We start from the raw sequence: 13,926 nt of genomic DNA on the forward strand, positions 1-13,926 counted from the left end.
GCACTAAATAGAAATCAGTATTTAAGAAGGAATTAGTGGTCCAGGTTTTAGAATACTTAATGTCAGTTAATCAGTTGAAGTGATTCAGGCATACCTATAGTGTTCCATTTTGCAAAACTCAATTGTAGCTACCCCCAAAGCTGTCTGTCAGAGTTAATGATAAGCCAAACTTTCAATATAATTTTCAAATTGAATTTTCAGTCTTTGAAACTGTTCTCACCTGCCTTATGAAAACAATGCTGTCTTGATAATTAAAAAAAAAAAAAAGTCTATATAGGGGCTTATGCAAAAACGGGCTATCACCAAGAAAATAATCATACCCAGAACATTCTCCCTCTTTCTGCCCAAGTGTTCTCAGCTAGGTGTTTTGGTAGCAAGGGGTCAGGGCAGTGCCAGAAGCAGTAAAATGAAAGGCAGGTTTTCACAATGTGGGAAGGAGTGGAATATATAACACTTGACTTAATTATGCCATAACAAAACTCCACCAAGCCTTATATCTTGTCCTTAACAGTGGCCAAAAAACAGAGCCTCGAGCAGCTACAACTTGGACAACATATGTGATTATTTCCGCTCAGCATCCACCTCATCTCCAAATTTTACAGCCTTAGGAATTCTGAACTTTAATTTGGTTTTTATATTTTATATTTACTAATCCTCAGTTCATCTCTCTTTTCATTTTCCCTAAACACAACTAAAATTTAAGCATCCAGAATTCCTCATGGCACAGAGTTCCACAAGTTACCCAGATGTTGTACAAAGGTGTCTTATAAAGAGCAAAGGGTCCTCCTAGTATCACCTGTTGATGCCCATTTCTTAAAATGTAAATAACAAATAACATCTGGAGTTTGTCCACTCTCTTCAGCCACCCATGATCTTGTTTGTCGGCTGGTCTGATCTCATCAGGGACCCTGCTTTAAGGAGGAGGCTAGATTTGCCAAGCTCCTGAGGTCTTTTCCAAGCTGAATTATCCTATGATTCTAAGGTTTTATAGATTTCTGTACTTTACCGTTTTTCTTCTTCCATCCAGATTAATTCCAGCCAATTTAATTGCTCCTTACACAGAAACCATCTGATACATTTTGGGGTTTTTTGCTCAGAGTTCATCACTGTCTATGGAAATTTAGGACTGGTTTTCTTCAGAGCTCTCAAAAGATCTCTCTTCTGTGGGAAAAACTGCTGAAACACACAGATTGCGACCCATTGCTGGTGAATCTTACTGAGTTTTTGAGAGACCTTATTAGGGCACTCAGGCATTAAAGCACAACACTGTAACACTCCCTGCTCTCAGGAACACAGCTGTTGAGTAACATGAGCTTCTTCACAAGCCCAAAATCAGTGATTGGGTACAGAAACCAATGAATGGGGAAAAGTGGGCACTTAAAGACTGGAATTCACAAACATCCACACATTGAATACACTAGGGATAGTCAACACAAAGTTCTAAAGTCGAGGCATGTGTTTCAGCTCTCAAGAAATGTTTTGCTTCTGACTTTACACTAGGGAAGGTGTAGGAGCTCTAAGTGCAAATCCTCCTTCTCACTGCTGAGGAGCAACAGGAGTGCTGTAGGCACAAGCATCTGCAATGAAGAGTGTTGCTCCTTTTTTTTCCAAAAGCACACAGCCAGTGTATGAGCTAGGACTGGGGCATAAAGAGTCCCAGCCAAGTGCCCCCACCTCCACATTAAGATTTCTTCTTGTCTGGCAAAACCATTTGTCCTACAAACCAGCACTGATCTGCACCAATTGTTTGGTACAGCACTGTTGCAATGCATGTGCTAGAATTTCACATCAGGTTACAGATAGTCACTGTCCTGTAAATGCCACGATCAAAAGTCTCTTTTCCTGGAAACAGCTACCTAGGAAGTTTTTCTAATTTATACAAGCAAGTTTGGGGTATGATTCTTTTCACACTCCTGTTTAACATGTATTCAGACAAAATATATACCAGAACTCATCTTCCTCTATACAGTAGAAAACTGTATATTTACATATCTTACTTTCATAAGCAATTTCCTAAATATTAAGCAATTGTGAAAAGCCAAAAGCTGCCATAGCTTGTAAATTCTTTGGTACATGCCATATTGAATATTCTGCTCACCAAGGAAGCTAAGCAAATACAATGCAAATTCAGTAGATTTCATTCAGAAGGCAAAGGGATTTGGCTAACATCAAATTCAGTGGCCACTAATCCCACTCTCACTATCCCCTTCTGCCTAAGCAACACAAATATTTAAATTCTCCAAATGGTAAAGTTCAGCATCTTGAGCCCTGTTAAATCTTATAAGCCAAAGTAAATTTCATTTCTCTAATTAAATAGAAAGTATTTATAAAGATCGTAAATAAATAGTGTGTGAGAGTTGTTCTTTTTCATACTACCTGATTAAGCACTTTTTACTTTGATATCATTCAGAATGATATTTTCTCCATACATTTTCCTTCAAAATAAAAGGCAGTCATAAAAATGCCTTTTCCTTTTCTCATCTGAAGCATTTCTTGCCCACTTTTGCAGTAAACAGCACTGAATGCAGTGGGCACAAAATTATGCCAGAGGTTCTGGCCACCATCAGACTTGGAATATTCAAAACTACAAAGTTGGGGGCATGGGTAAGTTAAGTAAGGCAATGGACTTCTCCTCAATTCAGTCATGAACCAATTGATGGCAGAAGAATGCAGTATCAGAGCCCACCTGAAGTTCGGTAGGTCACCCCTCATATTTTCAGATGCAATTATTCACTGCAGCTCTCCTCAAAATAACCATCTCTGAATAACACCCAAGAAGAAACACCACCATTTGAAAACAAAGACTACTACAGCTTTTCTTCAAGTTCTAAACCAGAAAACAATGGCTAACTTTGAAAAAATTACAAAAAAAGAAAACAATTTGGAAAGCGATAAAAGGAAATGCAGCATTTCTAGGGCACAGGTCTCACTGCTGCCTTCCTTCTGAGGTAGTTGTGAAGACAATGAAATCACACTGTTGCATAAGGGAACACAACAAAATGAGAACTGAGATCTTTGTCTCATGTGACTACCCTTCTGTGAGCAACAGCAGGCTGAATACTAGTTGAGCCATTTCATCAGTTAGATCAAAACTTCATATCTACTGCTATACAAATGTCTTCAAAAATCACACTATCACAGTGAAAAATGTTCAAAAGTAAGGCTTTTATTTTGCTTTATAAGAAATAAAAATGTATAAACAATAGAAAACATCACAGAAGAGGAATACATGTCCTTCTAAAAGCAAGGCACACTGCCACAGGAGTGAATTACAGATATGTTTAACATGGCAACTCAGGCTTGTGCAGAAAACAACTACCTTAACAATTTTAGCTTCTCATTTTAACAAGAATAATATACCATAGGAAAGAAATGTAAGTTATGCAGTACCCTTTTCACCAGGGTGCCTGTGCCATGTAAAATGCATTTACAATGAGCTGAAAAAATTTAAATCACTGTATGCTCAGTCCCAGAAGCTGCTGCTCAGATTAATCTTGACCCAGAAAAAGAGCCAAGCACAAGCTGAACTTTGAGTAAATAAATAGTCCCAGCTAACTGTCCAGTCACAGAGCGCCACACTTTCATGGCAAATGATGCAAAGTCTGTCCCCAAAAGAATCAAAAAAAAAAACCCCACAACCTGGCGTGGCAGCAGCAACCCCTATTTCATTAGCCCTGTGCATAATTACAACATAAACTGATTACTTCTAAATTCCTGTTGCAGAAGCTGCCATCTGAATTTACAGAAAGCCAACCACTCTGGAATAAAGACAGAAAAGTTACCTCATATTCATAACAAGGAAGAAGCCTACACATCAGGAGTCACTGCAGTTAGCTGACTGAGTTCACACTTTTGTCACAAGTAGCTTGCCCGTACACCCACACCTTAAGGTTTTGTTTTGGTCTTTTTTATCGACCTAGATTTGTAATGAACTGCAAAATGAAGAAGAATTAGGAAAAGAAAGAAAATAATAATGTTACCTGAAGGCCCTCTATGGCTAATCTAAGCATGCTTGGTGTGAGCTTGGAGGCCTGCTTGAAGGTGAAGTTGCTCCAGTCTATAATCAAAACAAATCCATTCACTTGCAGCTCGGGATCTTCTATCATGGCTTCTAAAGAAAGAAGTATGGCACGCAAAATATCCACCAGCGTGTACCTGAGAATGGGAAGAGGAGATTTGGTTAGGAAAGGAGCACAACCACAGAGGTGGAGAAGTTCTGAGTATTCTCCCTTTGTCCAAAGTTTAAATCAAACAGTGAAAATGTGTACTCAGAAGAGCCTAAAGCTGGAAAATCCTCAAAAGCTCAATTAGTTGAGCTCATCTTTTGGAGCAGGATTATGTACCTACAGATCATCAGCCAGCCAGAACAAACAACAAGAATGTAACACATCTAAACCAAATTTAAACTACATACAACATAGCATCCTAAACTGCTTTAGTATCTTTATGTATAATTACAAGTCTGTATAAGAGCTTCCACATAAATTGGTTTTTTCTAAAATCATAATGATACCAAAACCCAAGACTAATACCACAAGCGTAGATCCAGTTTCCTCCTATATTTTTCTAAGGAAATGAAATAATAGGTCCTACAAAATTATCAACTAAAATGGGAGATTTCCATATGCTCTCCTTATCCCACTCTCTGTGTAATTTTTTCTCTTAAATCCACAATTATAGAAGGTTGATTACTCAAGGCTCTTAAAAGCAGAAAGCAACAGACACTAGGGATTTGAGGTGTTTTTGTCTACTGAAGATGCCCCTGCTCATGGCAGAAGAGTTAGAACTAGATGATCTTTGAGGTCCATTCCAACTGCTCCAAACCATACTAGGATTGTAGGATTTTATAAACAGTTACCAAAACAGACATAAATTTGCCGGTCCACACCACAATATTAAATGAAGCACTAGAGAGCTAAACCTGAACAATATCAGAAATACAAATATTCCAGAAATGAAAGAGCTAAATACTCAGTGTACAGATATTTTTAAGCAAGGCCCTTTAAATGTCTCCCAGGATGGCTTCAAACAGAAGTTTTCAAAATTGTGAGTCCCTAGAGAATTCGTCACCATTCTGCATATGCAGCAAAAAGCATGTGTGCCTACTTAGAAATTACATTAAATTATACTGAATTTGACTAGGTTTAATACAATGAGTGCTCTGTTCTGTTGTGGACATAACTGTATTTTGAAAATATCTGCAAAAGGAAATAACACAAATGAAATTAATCTGTTCTAGATGACTCCTTGCATCTTTGCATCTTTCTTTTTTTTTCTTTGGCCAACTAAAACTCAGTGAAATTCCCAATTATACATTCATAGGAAAGGGATTAAAAAAGGACTCTTCTAATGTCAGAACAGGAGAAAATGTATTTTCCCTAGAAAACACTAGGGGCAGCAGTAAAAATAATTTTTAAAAAACAAAATTCTTCTCTTCATCCTGGAGATCCTTTTTTTTTTAAATTTTGTGTGATTGACAGGGATAATTTTTTTCATATTCACTCCTCTCTTTTGAACTTTTCTGAGATTTAACTCTTTTCTAATGCTTTACTTTTCTGAGGTCTAAGGTTTACAGGAAGTTTGGAATGCCTTGATCTGAGGACGATTTTGACCACAGCTCATACAAGGAACAGACATTAAAAATGTTCAAATTCTAAAATTAGCCTCAACCCTACTTGACATTTAGGTTGTCCCATTCAGAAGATCTCATGCTCTTGAAGGGCTCCACAATGCAGAACCCTACATTCAGTCCCAGAATAAGGGTCCCAAGTTCCTGATGTACATCTCTAATATCCTCCCTAAGGACTTTAAGGAGACATCACATGCCTTGGATTAACAGCTTCCTAGTGACACAAGGTTGCTAGAAATCTGGTCCATCAGACATAAAGGTTCTTCATTTGTGAGGCCAGTCAGCCCTCCAAGACTGACCATAAAATGTTGGGGTTTTTTTATATATACCTAAGTGTTAAATACAAGATGTATACATGTAAACAGAAATACACCTAATTACGTATTGGATTCAAGTCAACGGGAAAACTGTCAGGCAGCAATGGGAACAGGATTTCAGCTGCCACAGAGAGTAAATAACAGTCACAGGCCTGGGTATCCACAAATCTGTGGCACATTCACCACCACCATGACTCCTATTATAGGTCTGCTAGTGTAAGAAGTACAGTCCACAACAACAGTAATATTTATGTTTAGTCACTGATAATAAGAGAGAAGTCCTGCACAAAACAGGTCCGGCTAAAAGGAAGCAAGAACTCTTTCTGCCAGAGGAAGGTATCTGAAGTATTCTTAAAGTCTAAAAAGCTACATCAGGAGTACACAGGGACATGTCACTGACAATCAAGCTTCCCACCCCAAATACCCTTCAGGGCAATTAGTTGAAGATAGGAGCTATTCTTTGTTCTCTACTGGATCTCTTCTCTTGGCTTCGATGCCTTACTTAAGTTCAGTACAGAGCACCAGAAAGACAGACAAATCCATTAGTGAGTATTTAAAGCAACTTTTACTCTGAACACATGCTAAGGCAAGCCAGAAATGTAAACCTGCTGTGGTAGATGAAATCCTAGGTGGTGCAAAACGCTGAGTATTGAAAGTATCAGCTGAGTAGCCCAAGCAAAAAAAAAAACCAAAACATGATTGAAGAAACTGCATGGAAGCTTTCACACAGCACAGAGTTATTTGTGTAAAGACACCTCTTTAATCCACTTCAGCCCCAGGTTGCCCAACATTTCACCTCGCTGCTACTACTGCTTGTGCCAGCACTAGGATGCACAGGCTCTGCCATAAAATACATTCCACCCCTGGCTGGACTTGAGGGAAATCAAAATTCTACGCAACAAGAAGTTGTGAAAAATTACTCTGGATTTTGTCGCTGAAACTTCAATTCCACACTGAAATTACTTTCCATACAGATACAGAAATATGACCAGTCAAAAGTGAGAAAAACAGGACAAGCTAGTGAGCGTGAAATATATTTGGTCCAAGACAGCTTTGACTGCCTTTCTACTTTGAAGGAAAAGAAAAAAAAAAAAGTATTAGCTTTTAATTCAAAGAGACTATGGTGTACGGTCTGAGGGGAAGATGGTACTGTTTTATTCTTACCAATCTGTGCTAAATAAAAACGTATATTTAAGGAACAGTAAGCCACCCATTTTGACCTGGCACCAGTTTTTTTTATGACTTGCCCCAGTGCTGTCAGATATGTCGGGTGTGCTGGACCCAATTGGTTGCAGGGCCTGTTCTGTAGCAGCTTGAAGTCAGGCTGTGAATAAATAAATCCAAATTTATTTATGGCTAAATCCAGTTGCACTCACTTGTTTAAACAGATTCTTATGGGACATATTGTAGCTAGCAAGATATTACTAATTGCTAGGATAATCAAGAACTCACAGTTAATTTAAATGTATTTAATGCCTTCTCTTTATAGAACCATCTTAATTCAAAGGAAAACTTGGACAAGGTTTTTAGTCTGGTTATCAATGTGAGTAAAAATGCTGGAAATACGATATCCATATATAATGCACCCTTCATGTTCCTTTTTTATGTGGGTCCTAGCTCAAGACTGACTTAAGCAGGGACTGGTGTGCAAGACTCTGCTACCTCTTGAAATTTTTCATTCAGGTTGACTTGAAATGGAGCCTGAGAAGGTGTGACAAGATAACAGCCACACTGACAGGGATTCTTTCAAATGCTTTGGGACGGCTTCCATTCCTACCCCAACAGCGACAGAGCTTTCAAGGGAAATGCCTCACTGGGGTCTTCATTTGTCAAGAACAGAAGACCGCAAACAACTTACTGAGCATCCCACTCTCTTGTAATTTAACAGTGGCAGCAATTTCCCCTTTACAAAAAAGAAAAGTTATATGAGGTTTTGGGGGGTTTTTTGGGGGTTTTTTTTTTGGGTTTTTTTGTTTGTTTGTTTGGTTTTTTTTGTTGTTGTTGTTTTTGGTTTTTTTTTTTTTTTTTTTTTTTGTGGGACATGAACAGATTCAACATATTTCCAAGGATTTCTGGGGAAAACAGTCTGGCTGACATGGCTATCAACTCTTGGTAATACTTCACAGGGACCTTTCACCTTTACCTCTGAGTTATGTGGTCTAAGCATCCTCCTGTATGCATCCACTGTGATCTCCACCAGGCCAACATAAAGTGAAGAGACAGGGAGAATGCAGGGTACAGATTTCTCATGTCAAACTCAGCTGTGTCAGCAGTTTTCAACACTTCATGCTCTTGATGATGAGTGGCATCAACCATATCATCTGTTTAACCATATTCTGGTTCTAGTCAATTCACTTTTGCCCTGGATAACAGATAATCTCATTTAGCAGAGTTGCCTTACTATCTCTATGGCTATTTGTCATCTCCTCCCTAAAAGAAAGAAATTTGAAGCCATTCTGAGAATTAAGACTAAATGGCATGAATCTGCTTCTTAGGATGTGAATTAGAAGAGATAAATGGTTAGTCTCCCTTGCTTGAATTTGAGCCATATGTCTCTTGAAGGTCTGAAATACATAAAGAATACACAGTCTGTATTTTAAGCTCCTCATCATTTGGACAAGAAAAAGCTTCTGTATTTTAAGCTCCTCATCATTTGGACAAGAAAAAGCTTCTGTCAAATGAGCTCTTGTGCCACTATGATTTAAAACAGAAAGCCGGTCAAGACTCTGAGCCATCATCCCATCTCGAAGCTACTGTTCTGGCTCAAAATTTCTAGAATTTCACCAAAACAAGAGTCCTCGAGAGACACAAAGGAGTACTTTGAAATGATGGCTCACATCTCCTTGGGTTGTCAGTCTGGGTACAGATTTGAATGCTGAAAAGATGGGGGATTGAAAGTTCTCTTGTGGCTGTTCGGCTTATAAAGTGGCAGCATGCCCTGGGGATACCTTATTAAAAAAAAAAAAAAAAGTACCACCACTGTTACAAAAAATGCATAATAAAAATAGAAATAGTTTCAAATATTTTATCAGATTAGCTTTTAGATTCAGCTTTAATACCATTCATTAGGCCACTTATTAGTCCAATGTCTAACAGTCACAGCTACAGATGAAGACTCAGCTGATCTAAATTTTACATTGATCAAAGAGCTCTCCAGCCAAAACCCTTAAAGTCCAAATGCAGGTGATGATAGGCAGATAGGGATACCTGGGGGGAAACTAGGAAACAATAAAACAGCATCAGTCAGCAGAAGTAACTGTAGAACAAATTACAGTGTTTACACTAGTTAATAGTTATCATTTGGAAGATATAACTTCCAAACAAAAATTGACTCCGCTAAACATTTTTTTTTTACTGTTAATATGTTAGTACTGTTAGCACTGCTATTTATTTTGTCATACTGCCTCCATCAGAGTTTGTAAAATACCTTGCCATCTTGCCTGTTGTTCATTGTGAGCTGAGGAGCAGACCAGCCTCCTCATAGCTACAGAAGTTAGCTATTTAACAGGAGGAAAAGAAAGTTTCTAGCACTTTTGCACGTGAAAGCCTGGTTTTGAAAGCAAACCTGTGGACTCTGTCTTTGCCCTGTTGTAAACTGTCTGATGCAACAGCAGAAGCAGCAGCAAATGAGTGCAGAGGATTTCCCTATTCACTGGGGATGATGTGAGCTGACTGGGTCACTGTGACACCAACAGAACTGGGTATAATTTCACTTTTCTAATGCATTTTCTAGGGAAAAAGCTGAGATAATTATTACCAGAAAGGTTTCAAACACATGGCATCAAAATGGACTGATATTCCTGCAGAATGTGTGTCCAGGTGCCAGGAGGCATACAGAAGATCAGGCATGATAACAGATCCCTTGCAGCTGAGAGCTGAAGTTAATTGCTCTATTAACTGAAAAAAAACTTCACCAGCTGGACACATTAAGAAAAGGGAGTCTTCAAAAGCACATAGACACCTACAAGCCAAATGTAGTTAAGAACCAACAATCTGGAAGCTAATAGGGAAGGTTGATCCTTCCCGGAGTGCTATCCAGCTTCCTGGCAGGGAAAGCCACTGACCTTCATTTTACCCATTCTACAGACAGGGTGGAGAGTTAGGCTGGGTCCCACTGAAAAACGGCTGGACTACTTTCACCTTGCCTTTATTTGTTTGTTTGTTTTAAATACGTGTCTGATTGGGTTGTTCAGATGGCAGGACATCTGGTACAGTTTTCAGGCCCTCCTTTAATTTAATGATTTAACATCTAGTACACAGGCTTGTTTTACCACAAAAATTTTTTGCCTCCCACACTTTTCTTTCTAATTGAAACTATGTAAATCATAGGCTGACGATGCTATATAAATCATCACTAGTATGTCTGCTATTCATTTAAATAACAAATTGGAACTTTTTATTTCTAATTGTTATATCCTGGCCATAATGTGTTGCACATGTATTACAAATGTGGAGGCTTGCTGTGCTCTATTAACTTAGTTTATGAAGCACACAAAGAGGGCCTAACAAGACAGGCTTCAATAAGTAATTCTCCTATTGTTGCTGTAAGAGGAAACACTGGGTTATGTACTGAAAGATCTCAAGTCATTTAAGGCATAAGCTTGAGACATATTGCATAGCAGCCCGGGCATAAGTTCCACAATGCTCCCCAGGTACAGCCACTGAGCATCAGATAATGGAAGGCACTAAATTAATTAGAAAAGAAAGTGACCTAGCTCCATTCCCAGATGTGTCACTGACTTGTCATGTGCCTTGGAGCAAGCCACTCCCCGCAGCTGGGCTTCAGCTGTCTCTGCTTTGTCTGAGTGGTCTGTGTGAAAACAAATCCCTCGCTCTGGAGGAGAGGCTTGCCGTGAGCATGCAGTGCTCAAAAGCAGTAGGCACCCAATTGCAAATGCGTCCATTAAGTACTCCAGTGTACCCCAGTCACTTTGCTGTCATAGCATAAATAATATTAATCATACCAATAGGAATTCATGAAAAAAAAACACATTACATTTATTGCTGTGTCAGCTGAGCTCATGTACTTTAAATATCAGCATATCTGACATCAAGAAGAAAATAAACCTATCCTTTCTACATGGCAATTATTATTTTAAATGCTACTTTATCTCTGCACTTGAATTCTTGGTATTCTTTTGACTAGGATCAAATCAAGTAATATAACAACTGTCACAAAATGCTCTAGGATTTTTTCATTAATAAGAAACAACAGTATACAGCAGATCATGCTACCTTTAACAAGGGAACTTCTTAATCTTAGACATATAACCTAATAAAAGTCCTAAACATCTATTTCTTTGCTAATTCTTCCTTCAGGGATTGTTAAGAGTTTGTGGAGTTGTTTTTAAAATTAAAAGTTGACCTGATCCTTATGTGAGAAATAAGGAAGGTCCTTATCTGGGAAAGGAAACACACTCAGCAAGTCCTTAGCCTCATCACCACTGCTCTTCACTCAGCTTTTATGCTCCATCTGCTTGAAAAGCAAAGCAGAAAAAGGATGCTGGCCTGCATCTATTCATCCACCCTTTCTAATCATTACCGTGGCTGTGGGCAGTAATGATTTCTGCCTGACAGCTTTCTTCTAAGTCCCTAGACTTGATTCATGGGTCAGCAAGGGACAGGAGACTTCTGCCATAGACAGTGTGGGTGTGGGTGTGGCTGCCATATCTGGAGGAGAGGAAAGCCAAGGTGGGCCGGCATCCCTCTGGACAGAGACCTGTCCGTGAGCTGTAACACCAACCAGGGCAGGGAGCTGTGGAAATGCTCCCTGCGATGGCAATCCAGAAATCCACACAGCCCGCAAGAGGACAGCAAAACAAACACTTAAAGGGCAAACTTAAGCATGCCTCTCCTCCAGATCTTGTCCCTTCTATCCACACTGACAGTTGTTTGAGTCCCCCCAAAGTTTCAAAGTAGCTGAGCTGCGGATATCTGCACCGAGCACTCAGCACTATGTTGACTGCAATAAGGATGGCAACTTAGAAGATTCTAAGTTTTCTCATAAAAAGTGTTTCAGATCATAAACCTGCACTCAGGTTGGGACCCAAAGAAAACAATGCAGCGCCCACAGAAGCAGGTTTTGGAGAGTTTAAACGTACTGAAATAAAGCTATTTTTGTGGATATAATTTTAAAGTGCAGGAGAAAAATGAGTGTGACACCCTCACAATGTATTTAGAATAAACAAATAGTGTCACATAATATCAAGCCAATTGCTAAAAAGGGCCTTGATGGGGGACAGCTCTTGGGTCACCCTACTAAATCATCTTCAGGCTAGAGTAATCCCCCCAAAAAAGACCAGAAACTCTTCCAGAGACTAGTCTTCAATTTGCTATCAAAGCTTTATGTACTTGGATCTTATTATGCAGAGAATTGACATTTGGAGCAGCATGAGTGGAAAAAGAAGTGGTTACAGAAACTTCCATCCTGGCATTTCCAGGCGGCTCAGGAAGAGCTTTCCTCAGCTGAGGGAAAGGATTCAGAGTCTCAGCTTCCTGCACAGGCAAACTTTTCAGCTCAAAAGCCATGATGGATACTCCTGTTCTACACACAGCATCTCCCACTTTCTCCCATGGCACCTGAGCAGCTCTGTGTGTGCTGAAGCAGAAAGACCAGCCGAGAGTGCAACTAGCCTTTGTCTGGGGGATAAGCACATCATCTACGTGCCAGCTCACTTCGGCTGAGGGGAGGCAGAAGGGTGTAAACCTCCTAGCAGACAGTTAAGAAGAACACCCCAGTAGTGTCTACTTGCCTCCCAAAATTCACACCCCAAAGGATGAGCTTGTTGAAAGGGCCTTAAACCACAAAACGTATTTCTTCTTTATTCTCTCCCTCTGCCTTCCAGGCTGCTGCCCAGCCCCCTGTGGGCAGCGCCGGGTGTGTCCCTGCTGCCCACCCTCTCTCCCTCTGCCCTGGCACGGCTTTCCCACGCATTGCCCGGGGGGAGAAGGGGTTGAGGTGGGCGAGTGGCTCTGCTTTTACCTGCTCTGGTCCCAGTTGGCAGCAAAAAGGACGAGGATCTTCCTGCCGTAGTGGTCCAGGTTGGCCAGCCCCCCGGGGAAACCATCCTTCAGCGCTTGCTTGATGCCCGGGTCTGTGGCCTTGAAGCTCTTAAACATGTCCAGGTTCTGCTGGCGATATTCAAAGTATTGGGCCAGGAGGCGAAACGCCTCGAAGTGCTGAAACTTCCTGGCCCGCAGAAACCGCAGGATGAAGGCATCGTCGGTGCGGAGGAAGCCGATGTCCGGCCGGGTGATGACCATGTCCCGCACCTCCTGGATGTCCTGGTGCAAGGTGTCGGGGTTCTCGTTCAGCTCCAGCCGGGCTTTCTCCAGAGTCTCCGGGGAGAGACCTGCCTGCAAATGAGTCATGGCGCTGCCCTCCTCCTCCTCCCCGGCTCCGCTGCCTGCGCTCCTCAGCCTCCCGGCCGCTTGCCCCCCGGAGGCGGGGTGCCCCGGCACGGCCGGCCGCCGCTCCCCCGCCCCGCCGGGCCTCGCCCCGCCGCTCCCCGGCCCCGCCGCCGCGGCCAGTCCGTCCGCCGAGCTGCGAGAGGCTCCCAGGCAGCCGGGTCCCGGGGGGGGCTGGCACCGAGACTGCCCCCGGGCTGCTGGCGGAGGCGCGTTATCTCTCTGACATAGCGCCCTCCCCGCCGCGGGGTCCAACGCGCCGCATCATCCCCGCAGCCGCTCCGCGGAGGCGCCGAAACCCGCCGGGAGCGGGGCTGCGGGCTGCCGGCTGCTGCTCACGGCCCGCCCCCGCCGGTGCCGGTGCCGGTGCCGGTGCTGATCTCGGGCAGAGCGGCAGCGCGGAGCCCGGTCGCTAGGCAGGGCGAGCGGCGCCTGGGGATGCTCCCCTGGCCCGGGGCTGGCAGGGGAGATGCCCTCCCCGGAGCAGCACCATTTACGTAAGATCAGCGCTCGCCCCGCTTCAGAAGCGTCTCCCTGGATTTGAGGGAGGCTTAAGAAGAAAAAAAGGAAAAA

At 41.8% G+C, this 13,926-nt stretch overlaps 1 protein-coding gene across 1 annotated transcript in view; it reads right to left on the bottom strand.

Moving 5' to 3' along the window:
• CLVS2 (clavesin 2) overlaps positions 1-13,412 on the bottom strand; it is a 51,929-nt gene extending 38,517 nt beyond the window's left edge. The window contains exons 1-2 of the mRNA XM_066179312.1: positions 12,929-13,412; positions 3,981-4,155 (exon numbers count right to left, since the gene is read on the bottom strand). Of these exons, the coding sequence (XP_066035409.1) occupies positions 3,981-4,155; positions 12,929-13,317 (564 nt within the window). The 5' untranslated portion in view covers positions 13,318-13,412. The remainder of the gene's footprint in view (positions 1-3,980; positions 4,156-12,928) is intronic.
• Between the last annotated feature and the right edge of the window lie 514 nt (positions 13,413-13,926).

This window comes from Chamaea fasciata, unplaced genomic scaffold (assembly GCF_029207755.1).
Source record: "Chamaea fasciata isolate MVZ Bird 193981 ecotype frontalis unplaced genomic scaffold, bChaFas1.0.hap1 SCAF_3, whole genome shotgun sequence".
Taxonomy (NCBI): Eukaryota; Metazoa; Chordata; class Aves; order Passeriformes; family Sylviidae; genus Chamaea; species Chamaea fasciata.